The sequence below is a fragment of the Dunckerocampus dactyliophorus genome, chromosome 4 (assembly GCF_027744805.1).
Source record: "Dunckerocampus dactyliophorus isolate RoL2022-P2 chromosome 4, RoL_Ddac_1.1, whole genome shotgun sequence".
Taxonomy (NCBI): Eukaryota; Metazoa; Chordata; class Actinopteri; order Syngnathiformes; family Syngnathidae; genus Dunckerocampus; species Dunckerocampus dactyliophorus.
This window is the reverse complement of record NC_072822.1, coordinates 29,495,356-29,521,060: the sequence shown is the minus strand read 5'-3', so window position 1 is coordinate 29,521,060 and position 25,705 is coordinate 29,495,356. Positions and strand designations below refer to the sequence as shown.

At 39.8% G+C, this 25,705-nt stretch overlaps 2 protein-coding genes across 3 annotated transcripts in view; one reads left to right on the top strand and one right to left on the bottom strand.

The window, feature by feature from the left end:
- LOC129179503 (3-hydroxy-3-methylglutaryl-coenzyme A reductase-like) overlaps positions 1-14,008 on the bottom strand; it is a 28,196-nt gene extending 14,188 nt beyond the window's left edge. The window contains exons 1-10 of the mRNA XM_054772810.1: positions 13,868-14,008; positions 10,067-10,243; positions 8,121-8,232; positions 7,961-8,048; positions 7,804-7,888; positions 7,096-7,201; positions 3,646-3,752; positions 3,452-3,571; positions 3,187-3,347; positions 1,115-1,365 (exon numbers count right to left, since the gene is read on the bottom strand). Of these exons, the coding sequence (XP_054628785.1) occupies positions 1,115-1,365; positions 3,187-3,347; positions 3,452-3,571; positions 3,646-3,752; positions 7,096-7,201; positions 7,804-7,888; positions 7,961-8,048; positions 8,121-8,232; positions 10,067-10,231 (1,195 nt within the window). The 5' untranslated portion in view covers positions 10,232-10,243; positions 13,868-14,008. The remainder of the gene's footprint in view (positions 1-1,114; positions 1,366-3,186; positions 3,348-3,451; positions 3,572-3,645; positions 3,753-7,095; positions 7,202-7,803; positions 7,889-7,960; positions 8,049-8,120; positions 8,233-10,066; positions 10,244-13,867) is intronic.
- Positions 14,009-14,235: 227 nt separating this feature from the next.
- LOC129180486 (ankyrin repeat domain-containing protein 31-like) overlaps positions 14,236-25,705 on the top strand; it is a 29,222-nt gene continuing 17,752 nt past the window's right edge. Inside the window, exons 1-5 of one of the 2 annotated variants that reach the window (XM_054775009.1) lie at positions 14,236-14,455; positions 15,604-15,639; positions 17,053-17,161; positions 17,345-17,421; positions 24,592-24,658. In XM_054775009.1, the coding sequence (XP_054630984.1) occupies positions 17,145-17,161; positions 17,345-17,421; positions 24,592-24,658 (161 nt within the window). In that variant the 5' untranslated portion in view covers positions 14,236-14,455; positions 15,604-15,639; positions 17,053-17,144. The remainder of the gene's footprint in view (positions 14,456-15,603; positions 15,640-17,052; positions 17,162-17,344; positions 17,422-24,591; positions 24,659-25,705) is intronic. The other variant, XM_054775010.1, reaches the window with a different exon arrangement.

The following is a 25,705-nucleotide window of genomic DNA, read 5'->3' as shown; positions in this document are numbered from 1 at the left end:
AAATGGTGGCCAAGGTGCTTCACAAGAATAAAAACAGGTTACAACAAATAAGAACAGGGTAAGATCGAATAAGATATAATAAGAACAACTAAAAGCAAATAAATATACATGCACAGAATCACATTTACAATACCTATAATTAGCATGTGTCAAATGCCAGTCTGAATAAATGAGTTTTTAAATGAGATTTAAAACTGATAGCTCTGTAATAGACCGTAGCGCGAATGGAAGGGAGTTCCAAAGCTTGGGGCAAACACAGCAAAAGAGCGATCCCCCCATTTTTTGTATTTTGTCCTCAGGACTTCCAATGTTGTGTGCGGAGAACAGCGCAGGGCCCTGGAGTGGTAATTATAATTTTGTAACTATAAAAATGTGTTTTGTATTAACATTTTTGCTTTTATGCAACACATTAATTGGGTGTACATAGTTTCATATGGGAAAAATGTATTTGGTTAGAGTATGTTTCGGATTGAGTCAGACGTTCTGGAGGGGATTCATGACCCTAACCAAGGTTCCACTGTAACTGGATCTGACACGTTTAAATTGCACGTTACAGTGGTGAACTGATGAATTGAACCAGGTTGCTTTGACATCCTGACATACAGGTGGCCCTAGATTTCAGACATTTTGTGGTCACAACATTTCGCGGTTACGAATGTGTTCTCATAAATCAATTAAATTAAATTAATTTTGTTACAGCATGCCCCGGCAGCAGAACACAGTGTGTGCTGGGCAGATCAATACAGTGTACAGTGTTCAGCCACACTGAAGAACAATGCTTATACAGGTAAGTTCACTTTTTACACTTCATCGCCACAGAAGAGGAAAGCCATCATCATGGAAGTGAAAATGAATTGTGTTTTTTAAAATATCTGCAATGTTTACATGTGCGCTGATATAAAAGAACAAATCAAATGAGAACTTGTGTACATGCACCAAGAAATGAAAGAGTATTGGAGAGGCATCTAGGTGTGTTTATCTGATATTCATCCCATAAAGCATATTTGAAGATGCTGATGATGCTTGATGATCACTTGAATAACCTGATAACTCCGGAAACCAGATCATGATCAGATTGTGAGTGTGCATGTAAAAAAGTGCAACCTAGGCATACCTCTATCTTCTCTGCTACCGGGTGTGCTAGGATGAGGACTGGGGGGCGGCACATGGTGTTGGAGCAGAGGCTCCTTCCTGCAGCAGGCCTCGGTAGCTCTTTTTGGAATCAGGGATGGGGTGGACATTGTGATGGGGTTCTTTATTGATAGGGTAGACTCCGTCTCCACTTGCTCAAAGAAGATGTACTTGATTGCCAGCAGCAGGGCCAAGGCCAGGCAGATGACCTGCTCTATGTCCATGGTTAGCATTCTGTGGGAACACGCAAAGAAAAGACCTTTTAGTATTGTCAATAATGGACACAACTACTGCATATCTAAAATATACTCTACACGGCTATGACCAAGTAGTTATTAACCATTCATGACCATAGTCTTTAAATGGTGCTTCAAATTACACACATTAAGAACACACCTTCATGTCTCTTACAATGTTTGCAATATTCCTAACATTTTATACAGTAAAGCATCCATCAATGATATGGCCACATTTTGGTACACTTTTGAATATAAAATTGATTTTCAAGATGTCTTTAATAAAGATTTGATGAAAACTGAGGTGGCCGAAATGATTAGCCACCATTTGAGCTAGTGCTTTAAAAACAAAACCTGAGTGGTCAGTTAGCACTGAATCTTATTTAAGTGACTCCAAGAAGCAGGGTTAGTATCACCTGCATTGGTTCCCCACCGTCATACAACAACGGTGAACAGAGTGAGACCTCTTGTCAGTCATACAGTCACTTTCTTTCTGTGAGGGAGGCGGGGTCGCGAGCATACACACAGCAAAAGAGTGGAATCTCGTGAGGAGCAATGCAAGGTAACGTAGTAGAAATTAGGAGGGAAAAAGAAGCTTGCAAAGCTAAATGCCACAGCCCCTGTGTGGGAATATTAATAATGAGCAAGATGAACCCATATACTGAATTTATTCGAAAGTGGTAGCAACTTAAAGGCAACAAATCGAACTTGCCCACCTCAAACGTATTCGCCCGTTTTCCCATCTGGGAAAAAAAAGAAAAAAGAGCCTTCGTCCTGACAATCAAAACTCACTGAGATTTGATGTTTGGCTGGCAACGTAAAAAAAAAAAAACAGAACAGCGCAAAATTGTGTGCATTTACAGAAAAGAACTGCTGCTCTTTAAAACACTTGAAAAGCCAGCATTTCCAGAAATGCTGCAAATGTTTGACAGACAGTACGAATTGCCTGTGAGAAAATACATGTCACAAACGCCAATTCCACAACTTTACAGAGTGAAAGATGACATACTGTATTAAAGGAAATATTGTATTATTATTATACTGTATATTATTATTATTAGGGATGTCCAATAATATCCGCTCACCGATATTATCGGCCCGATACTGGCATAAAAATGTAATATCGGTCAATATCGGTATTGTTTATTTTTCCTATAATGAAAACCAATATAGCCCTTTAAGCGCCAAAGTCGTAACATTGCTGAATTTGATCCAAATTTGATGCCTCACGTAGTTAATACTTTACACCATGAGAGGGCAGACATCTGTAACTTCAATCTGAGCAACATTTGTGGGCGTGTTCCTATGCAAAGTTTAGGAGTTTACAGACTTTCAACCCACTTGTGCGGGTGGCAGCGAGTCCACACACACGACACACTTGAGCCGAAGCTTTGCTGAACCGTGTTCGGGGTGGCAGGACATGGTGGGATGTCAAAACGCCGCTACTGTTGAGGGGTGTAGCGCATAGACATGAATACATAGACGCCGCATTGAGTGCTGAGCCATGCGTCAACGTCGCCGCCATATTGGATGTGGCAAGAGTCAGAGCGGAGAAGATGCCTCATTCATGTGCTGCACAAAGTGGAAGTGCAAAATCTCAATTCTTGAGGAACAAACATTATCAGTGAGGTATAAAGACATGAAAGCGTAAAAACTGAGGGTTTTTTAACAGCGGTACAGTATGCAGTACTGTACATTTTACCTGTATTATCACCGATTTATAAATTCTTACTAACTTATTGTGAATTAGATGTGTTTTATGTGGGGAAAAACCCACTGTACTGGACATGTTTTTGTTTCAGCGTGTGAACTTCCATACCGAGTGAGGTAATAGTGCCACAGCGGTATCGTTGGCTCGATCCTCCTTGGGGAGAGGTGTTGCTTGACCATACCAACATGCGGGATTCCAAGTGTAGTATTAAGGGACAGCGGATCAGCAATCCACCTGCTGTGGGCATGAACCATCACAAGGCCCAGAGACTGCAGACAGCGGAGACACACAACACATTTTTAAGTAGAAAATAAAATAGAATACAAATACCACATGGAACAAAAGAAAAATAAGGACGTATGAGAGATACTACCATGATCATCTTGACTCTCTGGGTGACAGGATTGGGTTTATTGTCTTCCTCTTCCTCCAGCACTCTGGAGAAGTGGCTCAGCTGCCAAATGGGATGGCCTTCTTGACTCTCACGGGACAGCTGGAGGAAAGCACAATATCAACATCAATGTGCCTGAATACGACCATCTAAAGTCAAACCATCTAAAGTCTTACCTCTAGCACCAGTGAGACACATGCAGGGAAGAATGTCATGAAGACAAAATAGTTGGCCAAAACAGACATGCAGCCAAAGCAGCACATTATCTCTAACTGTCGAACCCCTGTGAGATGGAAAGATTCAAAAAGCCTTTTAGGAATGACGCTTAAAAACAAATCACATTCATACAATGAATAACTTTTGCCATGTTTTTTTTTTTACTGACGTTTATTGTTACTCTCGGCGCAAGAGGAGGTTCTACAGAGGGATGAGTATCAATTCTTGGTACCGGTGCCAGCATAAACGGTAAAACCGAAGTAAATATCAGTGCCTCATTTTGCTGGTAAATTAATAGTTACGAATAATTACTCGTTAATATTACTACTAAATTAACCGTTACTCATAATTAATGGTATTATGAATAGTACTATTCATTTAGTGGCACTGAAATCATGCAAAAATGATGTCTAGTCACTGCTGCCTAATTTCAGTAGAAAGTGCGTGTGAATGCTGAAATGCTGAAGCTGAACTGAAATGTTGAATGAATGATGAAAAATCCTACAAATATGTGAAATCTATTCACAAACTGAGAATTGAACCAGCAACTATCAGTTTGGGAGACGACCACTATGAGACCTCAGCCATGCTACCGTGCACAGAATAAGCACAATGTAATGTTGAAATTGTCCATTCGGAAAATGTCACATAAAATATTAAATTATGGAAAATGTCTTCTCAGCCTTCCTGGTAAGGTTCATTCAGGGGTTCTGGAGAAGGCATTCGACCGTGTTCCTTGAGGAATTCTGTGGGGAGCACTCCGGGAATATGGCATCCGGGACCACTTAATTCAGACGGTTCGTTCTCTGTATGACCGGTGTCAGAGTTTGGTTCGCATTGCCGGCAATATGTCGGACACGTTTCCAGTGAGGGTTGGACTCCGCCAGGGCTGCCCTTTGTCACCAATTCTGTTTATGGACAAAATTTCTAGGCGCAGCCAGGGCGTTGAGGGGTTCGCCTCGGGATCCGACGGGAGAAGCTGGATGAAGTAGCTGGGGAGAGGGAAGTCTGGGCTTCCCTGCTGTGGCTGCTAACCCCGCGACCCGACCTTGGATAAGCGGAAGAAGATGGATGGATGGAAAATGTGGAAATATTTAGGAAAGTCCTGATAGATAGCCTACATGGCCTGAATGAGTTGAACATTTTGATGTTGGAACGGCTTGAAGCGGTTGAGAAATGAGGCAGTAGAATGAAGAGTGAAATTTGAAATGTAAAAATGGAGAATGATTGTAAAAATATATAAATATGTTGAACAATTACACGTAGACTGAGGATCAAACCAGCAACCATCAGTTAGGGAGGTTACCAATCTACCACCGTAGCCATGTCACCCTATAGAAAGTGGAATGTTGCAGTAATTGAAATTTAAAATAATTTTTCACTAATAGTGGCCACCAAATTTAATTTGTTCATTTGTTTTTACCAAAATGGCAGCATTTGAAATGTTGGAAAGTAAAACTGCAGAATGTTGAAATGTATAAATAAGTGCTATTATTACAGCAGGATCAAAATCAAACCAACAACCATCAGGTGGGGAAACAACCACTCTATGTCCTGAGCCATGTCACCCTGAACAATAAGCAGAATGTTACAGTAATAGAAAATGTAAAATGATTTTACACCAGTACGAGAAGCCAAATAAATTGCCCATTCATTTTCAATGAGAAATTTGTGCAGAAATATGAAATGAATGAAAATGAATGTAGGAATTTTTTTTTAAGTCCTGATAGACAGCAAATGTGTCCTGAATGAGCTGAACATTTTGATATTGGATTGGTTTGAATCCTCAAAAAATGAGGCGGAATAAGAAGTAGAGGAACAGATAGATGAAAAAAGGTGTTGAATTATGTATGTGTAAATGCTGTTTTAATTTTAATGGCTTATTCAGTTTTGTGGAAGGAATACACTAAAAGTACTTTAAAATCTAGCAAATTATGTATCGCTGCTGGTTTTTATGCGATAATTATGAAAATTTGTTGTGGGTTTTATCCATCCATCCATCCATCCATCCATCCATCCATCCATTTTCTATACCGCTTCATCCTCATTAGGGTCGCGGGGGCATGCTGGAGCCTATCCCAGCTGACTTGGGGCGACAGGCGGGGTTTTATTTTATTTTTATTCTGTTCAACTCACATGTCACAAAATTCAGTAAAAATAAAAGGGACTGTTTCCTTTTTTGAGTACCAGTTTATAGTTCATGGCGCCAGCCATGACAAAGTAGCTCGTAGCTCTGCCTCATTTCCAGAATGATGTCATTGGGGTGACACCGCTCAGCTAAAGCAGAGTAAAGAAACACTTCTCAAGGTAGATCGTGGACTTGGTTCAGTATATTTTTCATCAACATAGTAGTCAAGTTTGTTTTTTTTCCAAAAGAGGAAAGTTTAAGACAACAATGGACAAAGCAAGTGCAGAGAACGAGAGACAGATGGACGTCCGCCTCGAGTTCTGTTCTTTGCAGAGATCATTTCACTGATTACTTCTTTGAAGGAACACCTTTACACGAAGCATTTGGCTTGAAAGTACAGTATTTAAAAGCATTTTGAAAAGGGTTACTATTCCGCCTCTACACAAAACAAGATGACCACTGCGCCAAAGTTGCCACAGAACTTTGGCGCAGTCATGTCTTGTTTACATAATATCTTCAAAACACTATTCCATGATAGCGACAAGGCTGCAAAGCATGATACATGTTATACAAACATCTTTTAACAGCAGTATATTCACTATGGGGGGCGGGCGTGGCAAATATGTATCCACATACACAATCAAACAGGCTATAAAACCCATTTATTCTCATTAAAAAGCCCATTAAAAAGCCCAGAAATGAGGCTGAACTACGGGACCTAGCTCGTCATGGCTAAATGTCCATCCATCCATCCATTTTCTATGCCGCTTCTCCTCACTAGGGTCGCGGGGGCATGCTGGTGCCTATCCCAGCTGACTTTGGGCGACAGGCGTCGTACACCCTGGACTGGTCGTCAGCCGATCGCAGGGCACATACAGACAAACAACCATTCACGCTCACATTCATACCTATGGACAATTTAGAGTCTCCAATTAACCTAACATGCATGTTTTTGGAATGTGGGAGGAAACCGGAGTACCCGGAGAAAACCCACACACGGGGAGAACATGCACACTCCACACAGAAAATGCCCAAGGCAGAATCGAACCCACGTCTTCCTGATCTCCATACTGTGACTTTGTGGCCAACATGCTAACCATTAAACCTGTGGCCCATGGCTAAATGTATTTTTTGCAAATTTACCATTCGCTTTCAAATATCGAACAATGTGGAACGTAATTGCAAACAATATATAATATATTTAAGCAAAGTTGATGAATCATGTCAGGGACCCTTCGAGTGAACATGAAAAAAACATTGCTATCAGCAGGTCAGACATTACCTGACATGGTTCCCACGCCAATCACTAAGCACTCCACCAGGGCATCCAAAGTGAAGGTAGGTCCCAATACAGCCATACCTCGAGCAATGTTCTCCCTAACTTCATCCTGAAAACAACATAGAGTATATTCAACAAGTCCTCTCAAGAGGCGTACACGGAATAAAAGGAAAAACATATCCTGAGCCTGAAATGTTGCAGAGGGTGTCATTTGTTTGTTGGGGTAGTAAATGTGTTAATGCAGTGATTCCCAACCACTGTGCTGTGGCTAATTAGTGTGCCATGCGGGATCAGCAGGTGTCCCGCAGGAAATGATCCAAGTTCACTTCACTGGTCTGAAAAATACAATTTATTTCCTAAAAATAATGTGTATTTGTTCATTGATCTATGCCAGCAACGCACTGAGTGATGAGAGATTTTTACTCTGTTGTTTTTCTTCAGTATTCTTTATAGCTGAATACGCTATCTGCAAACTCTATTACACATCTTTTCTTTTCCCTGTTGGAAAGTAGTAACCTCGTGCATGTGAAACACAGGAAATAAACAAACTATCAGTAATTGCTGAGACACGGACAACGGGTAGGATGAAATAAGCTCTGCTTCTTACTGCTTTACAGCTTTTCAGACATGCTGAATTGTGCAAGTGTAAACATGCATAACTTTGTTAAGCATATCCACAATAAACTACAGCATTATCGTCATCATCGTTACCTGAGAACTGGAGCTGAGGGCAAACTTGGCAAGAGTGCATGCTTTAGAGAGGTCGATGAGGAGTAGAAAGAATGGAAGTGCCTCGCTGGAAAACACAGCACAACAATCAACCCCTGAGCTTTTTTAGTGATAAACAGTAAACTGAATAAAAACTTACTTGAGACCGGTCAACTCTTTATCGAGGAAGTGAATGACCACTGTGCTAAATACAAAGCTGGAAAATATGGTGAAAAGGCCTGCAATGCCTGCAAGGGAAGGAGTGAGTCCAAATCAGTTCTACTCATCTTCCTGTGTAATCACAACAACGGCTTTCATACCTAAAATATATTTCGATCCCAATTGTCTCAAGTTCTGGAACTGGAAGTAAATGTAGACAATGGCAATGCATCGTGTGATGGTCAAGATGATGATGTCACTGCTGAGAATTTGCTGTCAACAGAATGAACAAACATGTTTTTCAAGTTACATTTAAAAGAAATGTATATAGATGTGATATGCTTATACACACCAGACATCTTTTATTCAAGTATGACACATTACATTTATTATAAATACAGTGGAACCTTGGTTTGCATCAATATGTCGTTCCAGAATGTCAGACTCTGACTGAAATGTGTTCTAACCTAACCCATGTTTCCCATAAGAAATAATGCAAATCGAATAAATCTGTTCCAGAAAGCCAAAAATGTTAACACATAGTTTCACAATTACAGTTTTACATGCAGAAAACAATTCTAAATGCATACAAATGACAAATGGGGAAAGGGATAAATGAACATTAAAGGTTACTTTAACCTTCATTGAAGGCATGATTGCTGCCAAACACACGATGTGGCAACGACATCAAGAAGGGCGCCACCTTTAGCTGCTAGTTATTTCTTGAATTCAATAGTGGTTCACATCACATTCATGAATGGTTGATATTTGCCAAAAAGTACAGAGATGAGCATAAAAAGAGACAAAAGCTGTATGAACTGATTCATTTTTTAGACTGTCATCGCTATACATTTGGCAAATTCCAGCCTGGCCTTCCTAGTTTTCTTGCAAATGACTAGTTTGCATCCTCTGGTGTAGCCATTATACTTTTGTTCATGACGTCTTCTATGAAGAGTAGATCATGATACCTTCACTTCTGCCCTCTCATTGTTACTGATGTCACTAAGAATTGTTTTAAGGTCTTTTTTTTTTTTACAGCTCTCACAATGTGTCTATCATCACCTGCTGATATTTCCTTTGATCTACCTGTTCCATGTCTGTTACTTGGTACACCAGTGGTTTATTTCCTCTTCAGGTCATTCTTTTGTGTTTGTGCAATGTTTGTGATGTTTCCTGATTGAAACAGCTTCTCTCAGAATCACAGTTGCTTGTTTTTCACCCATAGACAGCTCCCTGCTTTTCATGTTGTTTTCATCTCTAAATGCAGTCTACACAGGCAAAACCTAGCCTGCCCAATCTGAAAGTGAGCGTAGACATTAATTTATTGATTGACTAAGTAATGTAATAGGACACACCTGGGCAACAAAACACATTTGTTAGTCACATGTTCCAGTATTTTGCTCACATGAAAAATGTGGTGGATTCAAACAAAAGGTGCTATCTTCCAAGTCGTGCGTCTGATCCAGATGTACAGTAAATACCTGGAAATAAAAGCTGAAATGTTGCTCTCTGCTCTCATGTTCATATTTTGATGTCAAACCCAAATGTTTGCAGTCGGCAGCAAAAATAAGCCATTGATCTCACAGTTCCAATACTGTACTTGTGGAGTGCACTGTACTTTTTGTGATCTAACGTTATTGTTGTTGTGTACTTATCACTGACTAACAAAATACACACGGATGATTGTAAGTCTATTTCAATTCAGTTGTGAAGGCATAATGTCACCTATTAGAAGTTATTCCATCATGTCATTCTGACTCTTATTAAACAGGTTAAGTTTTTATTGTATCCATACGCTTTAAAAAATATTGACTTATTTTACCATTTGTATCTTTAATTTGTCTCATTGTTAATGTAAACAGCAAGACATGAGGATGCTTGACTTTACATGAATAAATTTTTCTTTTTTTTTCTGTATTTTTTGTCTGAGGGCCAATGTGACACAATCCATTCTATCTTTTTTTTTTCAGACTAAACACACTCTGAATGGGCTGGGAGGAAAGTGTGCACAGCTTGAGTAACTGTTGTGTGCTTTGTGATTTTTGTGGCGTGTGTAACGACAGTTTTTCTTAAATGTACAGTAGATTGCATCATTGTATTTCCTCACCTCGTCTGTTTTGGGGCAGTCATAGTTCCAGCCACAGATCTGGTCATTTCCAGTGAACATGTTCATGGACATCATGCAGACTGTGAGGGTGACTGTGCCGACAATGACCTCCCAAGGATGGGAGGCCACCAGAAGGCCATGCATACGGAACAGACGGGTTAGCATGGTGGAAAGGTCCTGCAGGAGAACAAAATAATTTTGTTACATTTTCCCAGAATGTGAATTTATAGATATCTGTAGATATTTTGCACACTTCTCTCTTTGTGGAAATAGTTTAGAGGTAGGACATATTTGTTAGCGCGCAAAGCAAGGTCAATGAAGGCATGCAATGATTTAAACATCTTGAGTTATCATTGCCATCAAGTGTGGAAGATAATATAGGTGATGTGGACGAGCAATCAAATATATCCATCCAATGATTCACATTTTAATAGATAATTAATAAACACAGCGATTACAATAGGACCCTTGCACAGACTGGGTCTTTGCGCTCGGGCTCTAATAAATACAGTGGAACCTTGGTTAGCCTTATTTATCTGTTCCAGAAGGTCCGACTCTAACTGAAACATACTCTAACCAAACAAATTTTTCCCATAAGAAATAATGTGATCCAAATAATCCATTCAAGAAACCCAAAAATGTTCATACAAAACACGTTTTACAATTAGTTTTACATGCCGAAAACGATGTATTAGTAACAAAATGATGCCACATTATTTGATAGAAATGAAAATGATCACCCTATAGAGGGGGGAAATCAAAGACATCCCAAAAATGAAAGTGAAAAAATGATGCAGCACACTGGTCCATTTTGCCAAAATGTCATTGTAACAACTCAAAATGATTCTCAGTAGTTTGTGTGGCCCCCACGTGCTTGTACGCATGCCTGACAACGTCGGGGCATGCTCCTAATGAGACTACGGATGGTGTCCTGGGGGATCTCCTCCCAGATCTGGACCAGGGCATCACTGCGGTACCTGGACGCATGGAGGAGATTCCAGGAGACAGGTAGTTACTCCAGGAGAGCTGGACAGGGCTATAGAAGGTCCTTCAACCCTCAACAGGATCGGTATCGGCTCCTTTGTGCAAGGAGGAACAGGATGAGCACTGCCAGAGCCCTACAAAATGACCTCCAGCAGGCCACTGGTGTGAATGTTTCTGACCAAACAATCAGAAACAGGCTCCATGCGGGTGGCCTGAGGGCCCGACGTCCTGTAGTGGGCCCTGTGCTCCCTGCCCAGCACCGTAGAACTCGATTGGCATTTGCCATAGACCACCAGAATTGGCAACTACACCACTGGTGCCCTGTGCTCTTCCCTGATGAGAGCAAGTTCAACCTGAGCACATGCGACAGACGTGAAAGGGTCTGGAGATGCCGTGGAGAACGTTATGCTGCCTGCAACATCATTCAGCATGACCGGTTTGGTGGTGGGTCAGTGATGGTCTGGGGAGGCATATCCCTGGAAGGACGCACAGACCTCTACAGGTTAGATAACGGCACCCTGACTGCTATTAGGTATCGGGATGAAATCCTTGGACCCATTGTCAGAACCTACGCTGGTGCAGTGGGACCTGGGTTCCTCCTGGTCCACCACAATGCCCGACCTCATGTGGCTAGTGTATGCAGGTAGTTCCTGGAGGATGAAGGAATTGATACCATTGACTGGCCCCCACGTCCACCTGACCTAAACCCAATAGAACACATCTGGGACATTATGTTTAGGTCCATCCGGCGCCGCCAGGTTGCTCCTCAGACTGTCCAGGAGCTCATTGATGCCCTGGTCCAGATCTGGGAGGAGATCCCCTAGGACACCATCTGTAGTCTCATTAGGAGCATGCCCCCATGTTGTCAGGCATGCATATAAGCACAAACTACTGAGACTCATTCTGAGTTGCTACAATGACATTTTGGCAAAATGGACCAGTCTGCTACATCAATTTTTCACTTTCATTTTTGGGGTGTCTTTGATTTCCCCCCTCTATAGGGTGATCATTTTCATTTCTATCAAATTATGTGGCATCATTTTGTTACTAATACATCACCCACTTATTATCAGGAAAGATATTCAAGATCATTTTTCCCCCAGTTTAGATCTGATGTGTTTTCCAAGTGTTCCTTTAATTTTTTTGAGCAGTATATATATACACACATACATACTGTACATATAAATGATGAATGAAAGGGATAAAGAAACACTTAAGGTTACTTTTACCTTCGTTGAAGGTTATTAATAATTCAAAAGTGTTTCTCACCTCAACTCAGCATTGTGATACAGGTGTGAAACACGATTGAATTCAAGCAATAACTCAGAGCAAAACACCCAGGTGGTGTCTGTGTTGATCTTCTGCAACATCATGTCTTTGGCAACAATCACGTCTTCAGTGAAGGTAAAAGTAACTTTAAATGTTCATTTATTCCTTTCATTTATCATTTATATGCATTTAGAATTATTTTATGTGTGTAAAACTATAATTGTAAAAGTATAAAAAGGTGTTTTGTGTTAACATTTTTGAGATAACTTTGTTAGTTAGCAAATAACGACTGAGTCAGCCGCTGATGACATCATCAGCTTCCTGTTTCTATGTATTAGCAAGGATGTTTTGTGATAAAAATACATTAAGAACACAGATGGACTCATGCAGCGTATTAATAACACGTTATGACGCGCGCCATTTTTTCATGTTAACCGGAAAATGTACGCAAAAGAATGGAACATTTTGGTGTAAATTTTCAAAGTTATCTGAAAAACACGCTAACTAATGTGAATATTTTGTTACGGAACTTTTGGTACACTGATTTCCCACTCGGTACACTTTGAGCGAGGGACAGGAAGTGGGCCTTGCGTTGTGTGGCCACTCAGTAAACAAATACAGTGCAGCCCAGCCTTAGTCTAGTGGGCGTCATGGCAAGCGATAGTGCAAATGAGAAAACTAGCTTATTTTTTAAGAGAAAAAGCACAAATTGGAAATGGTTTTACCACCAATAAAAATGAGAAAAACTTTTGATAAAAAATCCACAAATTGCTGAATTGCGAATGTGGGGATTAACTGTATTTCAAATGTATTCATTTATTTTGTTTTCTTTGTATAGTTGAGAATTTTATGTATTGGAGAATTACCTGCTAGTAGTTTATTTAATGTTTGATTTTAAAAATCATTAAAAAAAAAACATGTTATGCTTTGCATATTGATTACTCACTCTGCCAACAATTAAGCAAACAATGACCAGACAAACAATGAAACAGACGAACATACCAAACCGTGTTTACGACATACCATTAAAATTTGCACGTCTGACAATTGATCAACATTTTGTAGTTTTAATTAACTAGAGGCAAGTTAAAATTTATGGAGAATCAAAGGGGGCAGAATTCAATAAATTAACACGTCTTTAAATAAAGATTTAAATGTTTCATTAATTAAATACAATTGGAATGAATGCATAAATGAAAGCAAAAGAAATAAATAAATACACCATTGAAAAATGACCTGACAATTAAAATAAATTCACTAAGTTTACAACACAGGTGCATGAATTAATTAATGAAATAGTAATTAATGAAATAATTATATATGTTTTACACGAAATGAAGTGGTGTTTGACTTAACAATGATTCGTATTATTGAACGTTCGCAAAAAATGAACTACTTTACACTTTTAGAAATCGTCCATGGCTTTGTAACGAAGGTATTGCAATATTGTCATCTTTGAACTATGTCGCAGGATCACTTCGAAGTACAGTAAACGCTGAGCTCTGTAAATACCGTATGAGCTCGAATAGAAACAAAAGAGTGACTTACCTGTGAGGATGAAGAGAGTGAAATGTGAGGCAGGCTTGATGATAAAGGCTGCTGGCGTCATGTGGGTTGGACAGGACCTTCCCAGCGTCAGTGACATCCACACAAGTTGAGCCGATTCTGCAATTAAGCGAGACCTCATGGAACCATGGCACGCTACTACATCATACGAGGCTTGAGCCAATCACCTGCTTCAGTGACGATTAGGCCGCGCCCCGTTTCCTAGGTGATGGCGGCGGGGGCGTGGTCAGCGTGTAGACGCCTAGTCACACCACTGTACAGACAGACGAGGTTGTCGCAGTCACACAGAGAAAAATAATACATACATTGAGTCAGTATTCTCAACAGAGATGGCACTTTTCAGTTTCTCAATTCTCAACATGATGTATACCTGTATATACACTGTTGCCGCTGTCTACGCATTTGTTTGCAATACAGTAGTTGGAAACAAGGCAGCTCAGCTTGTGTGTATTTGCGCGTGCACAAGACAGTGATTACGCGCCACTATGACGGACGACTGCTATTCTGTCATAACTTCGTCATCGCAACTTCGCCATTTATAGACTCTTCAACACAAATACATTTGTTAAGGTAATTGAAGCTCCGGTTCTCGCCATAGATGTATTATTTTGATTTACATTAGTCTAAATATTACTAGAATTAACCAACAGAAGTATTTGAGTGAATATATCCAACGTTAACTTAGCTCGCAAGCTAGCTTGTCCAAGTCCGAGTTGCAAAGTATATATATTTTTATTTTATATTGGTATGTTGGGGATGAAAACATTCCATGGCGGTGCAGAGCAATTGTACAATTAAAATATCCCTTCAATAGGGTTACTTAAGTGTGGTGAAATCCCCCAAACAATCAAGTATACATAATGCTAACTGTCAAAGTCCATATTTACCAGATATAGACTGCACATGTACTGGATTGGTTTAATGTGTTCAATGTAAAATGTATCACAGTGGCACTGCATCCTTTCATTTTTCTAGATATTGCCTTAGTTAGAAAAAGTCTGGACACCTTTTTTTACTTTTGTTTTTTTTTCTACAAAAAGAGGTCTTTTTTTTGCAGAAAACACATCTCACTCACACTGAGTTGGAAATAATTTATAAATGTATGGTCGTAAAGCATAAAATGTAGAGCATAATAGTACAGCATACATGCGCGACGTAAGTCAAGACGGCGACGGCGTGTGTGGCTATAGAAGCACTAGCTTCCACGGTCAACTTTGTCACAATCCGGCCTCAAAGCTTGCAGCAAGTTAGTGTATGTCGTTATGGGAATTATAACAAGTAGTGGTGAGTACCTGTACATTTTACAGTTCAAAATGCATTTAATAAGCGTGTGAGGCATATTTAGGACTTAAAGGGATAGTTCGGATTTTTTGACATGAAGTTGTATGACATCCCCATTAGCAGTGTACTACAGTGACTTACCCCCCCGATTGGTCCCATGAGTCCAGTTCTGGTCGGAGAGCCGTGACAAGGAACATAGTTCCGCTTAGTTGCTGGGGCCATTTAAGTAAAGAGTTTGGCTTCTCAAAACAATATGTGTTCAAAAGAGTATTGTATCACAAAAATGCCTCCTCAAAAAAATTTGATCTCACAAAACGCCCTCAGACTAGCATGAATATATCAATCAAGTGACAAACATCATAATGAGGATGGATGATAGGCTGATGTCAATCTGTCTTTTTCAATTCCATGTGTGATTGACCCACACTGTGTTTGAGATACTACAACAACAAGAAACTTTCCCAATGCTAACGATGAGTTATTATTGATTATTATTGCTTATCATGTCTACTATATTAGGTAATATGAGTATAAAGGTGACTATAGGGGTGCTATTTTATGTTTACAGGGCTCTAATAATGTTAAAAATGTTTTAGAAGGTAAAACAGGTTTTCTATGCTCTAACTACGAAACTATAGATCGAGTATCTATCTCTCTATCTAAACAAGGGATGACTATAGTCAGGACTGACCCAGGCGTGTTCTGGGTCATCTCTGTTAATGCTGCTGGGGGGTCTGCCTTCATGCACCAAACATCCCTTTCATCCTCTCTATCTTTCTGACCCCTTTATCTCAGTTTACTGACAATAATCACCCCCCAATCGCTCAACCGCTCTATCCTGTTTTTTCGATTTACCCTCTGTCCTTCTACTGTGTCTATGTCGGTGTTTACATTTTCTTCCCGAGAGGGACTTTTTCGTTGCCTCCGTCACCAAGAGTTTGCTCGTATAGGGTTCAGTCGGTCTATGCAGAGCATGGTACTCGACCAGTTCAGTGTGTAAAGTTCCTAGAGGTAACTTCTAAAGTGAACTGGGGTTATATAAATAAAATTGACCTGACTTGACAAAACTACATTCCCAGAAATATGCAGTTAATTAACTTTCTCTGTTGTTATGTTGTCTTCTCTCAATGTTGCTCTTTTAGCTATGAAAAAAGGAACAAAAACATCGTCTTGACAGGCAGTGCCAGACAGCCTAGGACTTTCAATGTATGATGATAAATCCAAAAAGTAGGAGGGATATCTTTATCAATCTCAGTGGTTTAATAAGAGGAAATGGATACATTACATTCAAGTCATACGTTTCTGGTCATACGGTAAGGGGACCACTTGCTGGTCTTTCTAATGCCGTCACACTACCACATCCATCTTCATCCTTGGCAGACTACAGTATCTCAATTGTTTTCCACATACTGTAGATTAGATACGGCAATCTTATTAGCAGATGCTAAATTAGCTTCTGCACAGAAGAAAAAAAAAGGTGTTCTCTGCCTAATGGCAGTTCAGACAGCACCCTTTCAGGCACTATTCACAGGGCCTTTTACAGTGTTGAGGCCAGCTTCTCATCAAAACTTCTACCCCAAAACAGCGGAACTCAGTGATCAGCTCAAGATGATTAGCTTGATGATTGTAAACCTCTTGTTGAGCGTCTTCTTCGTGGACGGTTAAAAATTCAAAGACGTTGTATAATATTGACTTGGCACTTGGAAATTTACCCAAAAAGGAAAGTGATGATGTGCCTGTTCCGACCAGTCGGCCTCTCGCTTGAAGTCAGCCGGATGCATGGAGCTGTAGGGGGGGGTTTTGGGTTAATGCTTGGATGTAAGTTTGAGTTATTTGATATGTGATTTAGAGTCACATTTTTATTCCACAATTTTTTTCCCATAAAGGTTCCTCCACAAACCAACATCAGCAGAGTTGAGCTCAGCGTCTCACAAACATCACTAGAAATTATTCAAAAGCCAACATTCTACAAGGGAACATGAAGGCAAAGGCAAGGTACGTGCTTGTAATCCTTTAACTCTCAATGTCTTTTATTATATTATTATTATTATTATTATTATTATTATACGTTGAAATGGGAAACAATCAATAGGATGTAATAACATTATTAATGTACTCAAAAAACAAAATAATTCTATTTGGATGTTTTCATTAATTAAATAATTCAATTATTTACAGGAGAATACAAATGAATGTAAAGCCAAGTGCTAGGCGTAGTAGAAAAATTCTACCCACCTCTCAGAGATTTCCAACAGGTACAGTAAAGTATTTATGTGTCTATAATCTTTCTGTGTCTGTGAAATGTTCCTCAGTGGTAAGTGACCTGATATTTTTTTGCACCCAGCACTACAGTTGTCAGCCTCTGATAGATATATACACTAATCCCTCGTTTATCGTTAATTGGTTCCATACCCGACAGTGACAAGTGAATTTCCACGAAGTACAATTCTTTATTTATAAATTGAATATTTACGTAGTTAGAGCATAGAACACCTGTTTGCGACCTTCTAAATACGGGTTTTAACATTAGTGCTTTCTAGACATGAAATGACACCCCTATAGTCACCTCTACAACCGCATCAGCCAATTTACTCCACATAAGAGAAAATATGCCATTACATTAACATTACTGACACCTAGTGACCAGTGTAGAATACTACATCACAACTTCTTTGAATGTGTCTTCTGAATGCCCATTTGTATTTTATTTCATTTAGCCATTTATCTGCTTGAAAATGCTTCATTTAGGCAAAAAAACACAAACCAGTAATAGGCCATATTCAACCACAAAACAGCATATTAATTCATATAGTTTTGAAAAACCGTGATAGAGTGACGCCATGAAATTCAAAGCACAACATAGTGAGGGATTACTGTATTTTCTGAGGCTGAAGGCAAGTTGAAAGTCTGAAATGTTGGTCGACCTCTTATGGTCTCCTGAAAGATTAATAATCTGTGGACACTGAAACAAATCAATAAGATGCGTTTTAACACCGAAATTGCATGTTTTTAATCTGCATAAAAGTGGACAGAAAATAATATACAGTATCTATATTTGTGGAATAAAAAATAATAATAATATAAATGTGTGTTGGGAAGACTATTAACAAGTACAACAGGAAACTTGAAGAGAAGTTATTTGCTGCAAATGGATGATTTTATCATATATTTCTATCTGCCGTGTCATCCCCTGGTCTGACATACACACAGGCACAGCTCTTAAACTCAAAGATGTTAAACGTAGGAATCGCTTTGGTGAGACTTTGCTCCATGAGGCTGTACTGAACGCAGATATTCAGCTGCTTAAAGACATCCTCACATTGGGACCAAATGTCAACATGGCTGACAATACAGGTAAGGCTGCAGTGTGCTTCCAGGTTATGTTAAACCTGTGTATTTTATCGACAATAAAAAAATAACAGGGCCGCACAATGGTCTAGTGGTTAGTATGTTGGCCACAGAGTCACAGTCTGGAGATCGGGGACACCTGGGTTTGATTCTCCCTTGGGCATTTCTGTGTGGAGTTTGTGTGTTCTCCCCGGGCGTGCGTGGTTTTTCTCCGGGTACTCCGGTTTCCTCCCACATTCCAAAAACATGCATGTTAATGCCCTGTCACACCTTGACGATTTAGCCAGTGTACGCCAACGTATGAAAAATTCGGCCAATACGCTGGCGTACGTCGAATAAGTTATGGGTAAGTTTTGTATAAGTTAAGAGCACGCTGAAGCACGCCGGCATACGTCATAGTACGCCCAAGTCGTCCAAAAATTTTGTGCATGCACAATACCTTTCGACGTATGTCAACGTATGATTCATACGTCCCGCATAGGCGGGCAATAAGTTATGCGATCGTTGACGCCCGTTCACACACGTTATTTGTAAGTTACGCACAAGTCGTAATACGTCAACATACCTTGAGACAAAACTGTGTCTTCTTGGCTCTCTTCTTGGCAAGGATTGGCTGAGAGGAGATGGAGGCAACTGGGGAAGGAGCTTCCGGGACCATTGACGATGCCTGAGAGGCGTTAGAACCCGTGTCATCGCCATCAGAGTGAGAGTGGGAGGCTGTGGGTGGTGATGGATCCCTCCGTCACTGCCGTGATACTTCGTGGCAGCGGTCTTCGAAATTTTCTTCGGCATGATGGTGATGTTGGCACTGCGATGTCTAGTGAGGTTATGATTTGAGTCATGAAGTGGCATCCTTTTTATAGGCTACGGCACGTCATCGTCAGCCATACACTGCCGTGCGGTTTGCATAAGTTAGACTGGTGTTGGGCATAAGTTGTGAACGCCGGCAACACGCTACGCATTCGTTGGTATAAGTTGTCTATAAGTTATAGAAACGTTCTATATAAGTTACTAATATGTCATGTATACGTTGAACTCATTATGAATGTATATGTATACGCCCAAAATTGAAAAAAACGTCGACAGTTCAACGTATGCCATCAAAATGATCACGTCGGGCATGCGCTGGCTAAATCGTCAAGGTGTGACGGGGCCTTTAAGTTAATTGGAGACTCTAAATTGTCCATAGTGTGAATGGTTGTTTGTCTATATGTGCCCTGCGATTGGCTGACGACCAGTCCAGGTTGTACCCCGCCTGTTGCCCGAGGTCAGCTGGGATCGGCTCCAGCATGCCCCGCGATCCTAATGAGGATAAGCGTCATAGAAAATATATGGATGGATAAAAAAAAATAATTTTTATAGGTTTATCTCTTTGCCCCCAGGACGGACAGCCTTACATGAAGCAGCTCTTCGTGATCAGTATGAGGCTTGTTTGTGTCTACTTAATGCTGGAGCTCTGGTCAATATCACAACACAAAAAAAAGTTACACCACTTGATGATGCCATCACATTTGGCAATGAAAAAGTTGGTATCTGGGTTAATAATACTTAATACACTTGATTTTAACATTTATGACATGCGGTGTGATTAAAGGCGATTAAAGATGGTGGTTTTATTTGACTGCAGATAGTGGAGCTGCTTATGAAACATGGCTCACATCCACCTCTTAAACCCAAAGAGGAAGAAACTGCATTTGGTATGACTGAAGAACCGTCTCTTCAAGTCCAAGCGGCTAAAACCAAAACAAAAGACAATCTGCCTACTGGATCAACAAACATGGCAGAAGAATTAGGAGGTATGATAAAACTTTTTTATGACGATGGTTCAGACTGAGAGTATCTTCAAACTGTAGTTCCCTTTTACAGTCAAGCATAAATGCTTAACAGCTCTCACTATATTAACTGTGGAGGGAGAATATGCATACTTCTTAAGTATTACTGCATCATTTGTATGTGTTAGGTATGGTATTGGTAGACATTTATACACTTACTTGGTTGCATTGTAACCATTGCCAGTTAGGTCTCTGAGGTCCAAACCATGGATTTGGATTTGAAGCCGTCCTTGACCTGTTTGGAGTCCAGGCATTTTTTAGGTTCATCTATAACTTTTTTTCAGAAGGTGCTTTAAAAATAACTACTGTAGTTTGTATGTACAGACTAGAAAACACAATGGGGCCACAGCTTGAGAGCTGACCTAATTCAATTTCAATGAACAAATGACACCACTTCTCTAATAGAGAAGTGGTGTCATTTGTAGTCGTGTACAGTTAAATTAATGTTACTTTTAGTCTGAATTTAGCACCCTTGGTACGAATGGTTGTGCAATTCTTGCAATATACAAGACCGTGGTCACTTTTGTTCTTGGCATGCCAGAATTACTAGATTACACTGATTGTTGCAAGCACTTTGTTTGTTGAAGTCAGCAATGCGGGCCAACTCCATACTATTTTCCAAACAGTTACCCCGGCTTGATGAAATTGCCGCTTGTCCTCACTAGTGTCACGGGGTATGCTGAAGCCTATCCCAGCTGACTTTGGGCAAAAGGCGCAGGCCTATCGCAGATAATTGTATTTTTATATTGTTAAATTGTTTAAAGTAAATTTAATAAAAAATAAATTATTTCTCCTGTGTTTTATGCTGATTATAATCACGATCAGTACATTCAAGACAAAAATCACAAAATCATTTATTGGTCTTGAAAATGTTCAAGTAAAAATTACGTTTTAGTATCAGTTTTAGCAATAGCTTACTTGTCCAGTATTTATTTGGTATCGGATCACTAAAATTTGCTATATATCCCACCCCTAACATTTACCACAGAGGAAAAAATATTTCATTACTTTCTTGACAATATCATATGCATAATGAAAATTGTGCGTTTATTGTCCTAGGTCACCTGTTTACAGAATATGGGCAATATTTTTACCGTGACAGAGTGGGTCATCACAACAGTTTTGTATGTGGTTTTATGTTTATGTAAGTCTGCACTGTATTCCGTTAACTACTCCTCAGTTTTTGTCAAAATTAGGATGAATTGCCAGAAGGAGTCTTGTACATGATGTTTTTTTTCTTGTAGACATAAAGCTTTCCTTGTTATTATTCTTGCAGCAAAGAATGCCAACGCCGAACCACACACAGATGTGGGCCTGGAAGTACATGGTGACGTACATCTTGAAAACGTAGGCACAGGTTTTTGTAGTCGAATGTGCTCTTTGCCCATGAACCATCAACACGTGTGAACCTAATCCATGTAGAGCAATTTTCATTGTCAGGGAGAAAATGTCCAAAATGAGGAATATCAGTCAAATCAGACTGCAGTTTCACAAGAGACCCAGAAGAGTACATTGACAAATGGTAATTATATTAGCAAGTAGGGAAATTTATGTACAGTAATCCCTCGCCACTTCTAGCTTTGAATTCCGTGGCTTCACTCTATCACGGTTTTTCAAAAATATATAAATCATACTGTTTCGTGATTGAGTGCGGCCTAATAAAAATACTAGCAAAATATTTAGTAAAAATATGTAAAATGTGCTTAAGTATGCATATTTGCATACATAAATGTTAAATATGCATATTTAAGCTAATTTTACATTTTTTGCTTAAATTAAGCATTTTCAATTATAAAAATTGCTAAATGAACTGAAATACAAATAGAAGACTTTCAGAAGACGCATTCACTCAGCTCCCCTACAACAGGAACACATTTACAGCAACATGAGTTTTATTTAAACTCCTAATTAAAATATAAGACCGATTGAAAAATTGGAATAATTTACATTTTGCACTGTTTGCTCTTAAGGAGGTTTTGAGTAGTTTCAAAATACAGTAGTTTCAAAATACAAAAAGAAGAAATGGGAGTGAGACAAAAAAGTTGAGTAAACAATTTATTGCAAACAAGCATTAAAGTGAAATAGGCGGTTCATCAGCTGATCAAAAGTTTAAGACCACAGCCTTTAAAAGCCAAAATCTTGGCAAAAATTTGGATTCAATGTCATTTCTGTCAGGTATTCACACTGTCATGATCTCTTGATGGCAAAGGAAAAACAGCTTTCTCTCTTCGAACACGGTCGGATTGTTGAGCTGCATAAGCAAGGCCTCTTGCAGCGCGCCATTGCTGCTGAGGGTTGACACAGTAACAGTCATTTGAAACTTCTTCAAAGATCCTGAGGGTTATGGAACAAAAACAAGTGGCCAAGCCAAAAAAATTGCGGCCAGAGGATCCGATTGGCTCTCCGTCAAAACACAGGACGATCCTCGGCCTAACTGAAGGTTGTTACTGGTGCCGAGTGCAGTCCAACAACCATCAGATGGCATCTGTGAAAGAAAAAACGTCTTCAGCGCCACAGAATTGCCCGTTAGGAATTTGTAAGAGAGCACCAAACATGGGACATTGAAAGGTGTAAGAACGTTTTATTCTCTGATGTGAAAACAGTTAAACTTGACAGTCCTGATGTCTTCTAATGTTACTGGCACGGGAGATCGCACCTGATATGTTTTCCACATGACACATTCGGTGAGGGGGATTTTTCCTTAAATGGAACAATGCAGCTTCAGGTTGTGCAGGGGCGTCAAACGGTCGCAGGCTTTGTGGAGATGTTGGTTGCAGGGGGTATCCCTCATGACTGAAAGCCCTCATCTATATGGTAATGACAGGACAACACTGTAGTTTACACTGGTGACGAAGGACTTCTTCCAGAGCAATAACCTCACTCTTTTGGACCTATCTGTGGTTCCCCTGGTGTAAATCCATTGAGAACATTTGGGGATGGATGGCAAGGGAAGTTTACAAAAATGGACAGTGGATCCCCTCCGTGAAGCCATCTTCACCACCTGGAGCAACATTCCCACTAGCCTTTCAGGGTTTTATTGAGCTATGGCCGCAAAGTTTTGATCAACTGATGAACAGCCAATTTCAGTTTTATGGTTATTTGCAATAAATAGCTTACTCAAAAATTTTTTTGTCTCACCCCCATTTCTTCTTTTTGCATTTTGAAGCCCCACTTAGAACTTCTTGCAATTTGTCAACTGGTCTTAACATTTTTATCATGAGCATATGTCAAATTTGTTCTTATTAGGTCTACCATACTGGGTAATGTGAATGTACAGGTGTCTAAAGGGGTGTTATTTATGTCTAGAGTGCTTTAACAATGTTAAAAAAGGTATTTCGAAGGACGTAAACACTTATCACGGTCTGGTCCAATGAACCTCAATAAACGAGGGATTTCTGTATTATTTATCAGTGTTGTAGTTTGGTGCTAATGCATTTCATTTAATTCTCTCTCAGTAGACCCTTTACAAGCCAGAAACACCTCCTGCTTTGCTGGGAAAAAGAAGCTTTCTCCTGCAGGAATCCAGCTGTTTTCGACACCGACCCATACCAGCTTGTTTCAGGGTGATTCAGAAGAAGAGAGCTGTGACAGCAATCAAACTGTTGACTATTTTGGGGATAGTTCAGATGACTCAGTAGACTGGGCCAGTATAGCCACACAGACCTTCAACTTATCTCCAAGCAATGTACAAGTGAATGATTCCTTTAATTTCCCCATTGAAAGGGTTTAAAACGTGTTGTTTCCAAATGCGGAGTTGGTTTTATGCTGTTTTGCTGTACTTCTGTTAAATAACAGAATTAATTGTTATTATAATACAGGTTGAGATGACCATTGTTGTCAGTTTTAATGTCATGCATTGACAGAGGTTCATGATATCCTGGAGCTATGACATTGTTGGAAAGTTGAAATGCAGTTCTACTATGAAGTGAATTAAGCTTCACCATTTATTTTGAGTAATGTACAGTATGTGTCTTTACTGTGATATTTATGGTAATGTTATATTTTGGGTTATTTAATGATATCAAACATGTAATGTACATTCATAATTAAACAAATGTTGACAGTAATTTGTTGGTTTGTGGTTTATGACATGATTAGAACACATCTGAAACAATTTACAGAAATTTCAAGCCTTTACTATATATACTGTATAATCCAACATTCTTAGAACAACTGAGTTTATATTACATTAGCCACCAATATGTAAATTAATATTCAACATAGTTGAATATGTCTGTTTTTCAGGTGTGAAAGTACAGAAAGAAACTGAGGACATGTTCAATCCTGTCAACAGTAGTTGTTTAACTACTGGGTAAGTCTGATGTTTCTGCAACTCTTGAATTAATATAAAAAGCAGTAGTGGGGTCCTGCAAGGAATTTAGGAAGTACAGTGAAACCTAACTGTGCCTAACTGTTTCCCAAGTATATTGGTGAGTGCGTGAAGGTTTCAACGAGAGGCATTAACTTAAATTTCTTTGGCAAAAAACATTTTATGAAGTACATTTTCTTTGTACTCACTTACAGCACAGCCTTGCCACATCCAATATGGTCACGACGCTGACATACGGCTCAGCGAAGCGGCGTCTACTATATGGTTTTGACAGGAGTGCTTCCTGCTTCCCAGCGTGCTTTGCTGTACTGTTGTTGTAAATAGTTACATGTTTAGAGCTCACATAGTTGTCGGTTATTCTGCATTATTCGTTGGTAGTGTCTTGTCTGTTGTTATCTACCTATTACGTTGCTGTGTGATGTTTTTTTTTTAGCTCTTTCTTTAAAAAACACAGTGAGTAAGACTAGTGTCTGGAATGGTAGCCCCCTGCGATTTCGAAGTTAAGTTGTGAGTGTTGTTGTCCTCCTCTTAAATATAGACTTAACTTATTCTCAGACTTGTGAGCAGCCTAGTATTAACTTCCCATTGCAGCTAGTTAAGCAGTGTAGCAAAATTGCGACCTTGGCTCTGAAAGCTTTGTATTGGCTTTTGCTGTAGGGAAAAATAACGATACTGATGTTGGCCGATAATATCGGACATCCCTAGTATTAATAACACGACAAGACGTATGCCATCTTGTACAACAGTGGTCACCCACCTTTCTGAGACCAAGAGCCCTGGTCTCGGCCGTGAACCTACACAAGATCTACCACCCCTACTTTTGTGGCTCTTGGTCCGGGTTGGGGTTGTGACGTCGGCCTCATTGGCTTCATTCACTTTTTGCTAGTGCGGGGGGACAAGTCGGTGTAGAAGGGAGCCAGTGTACTAGTGTACCTCCGGCCGAGTTTTGGGGACTGGGCTCCTTGCTGGGGCTCGTGGGTTGCTGCCTGGATAGCAGCAAGGCGTACGGGCGTGTTCAGTGGACAAAAT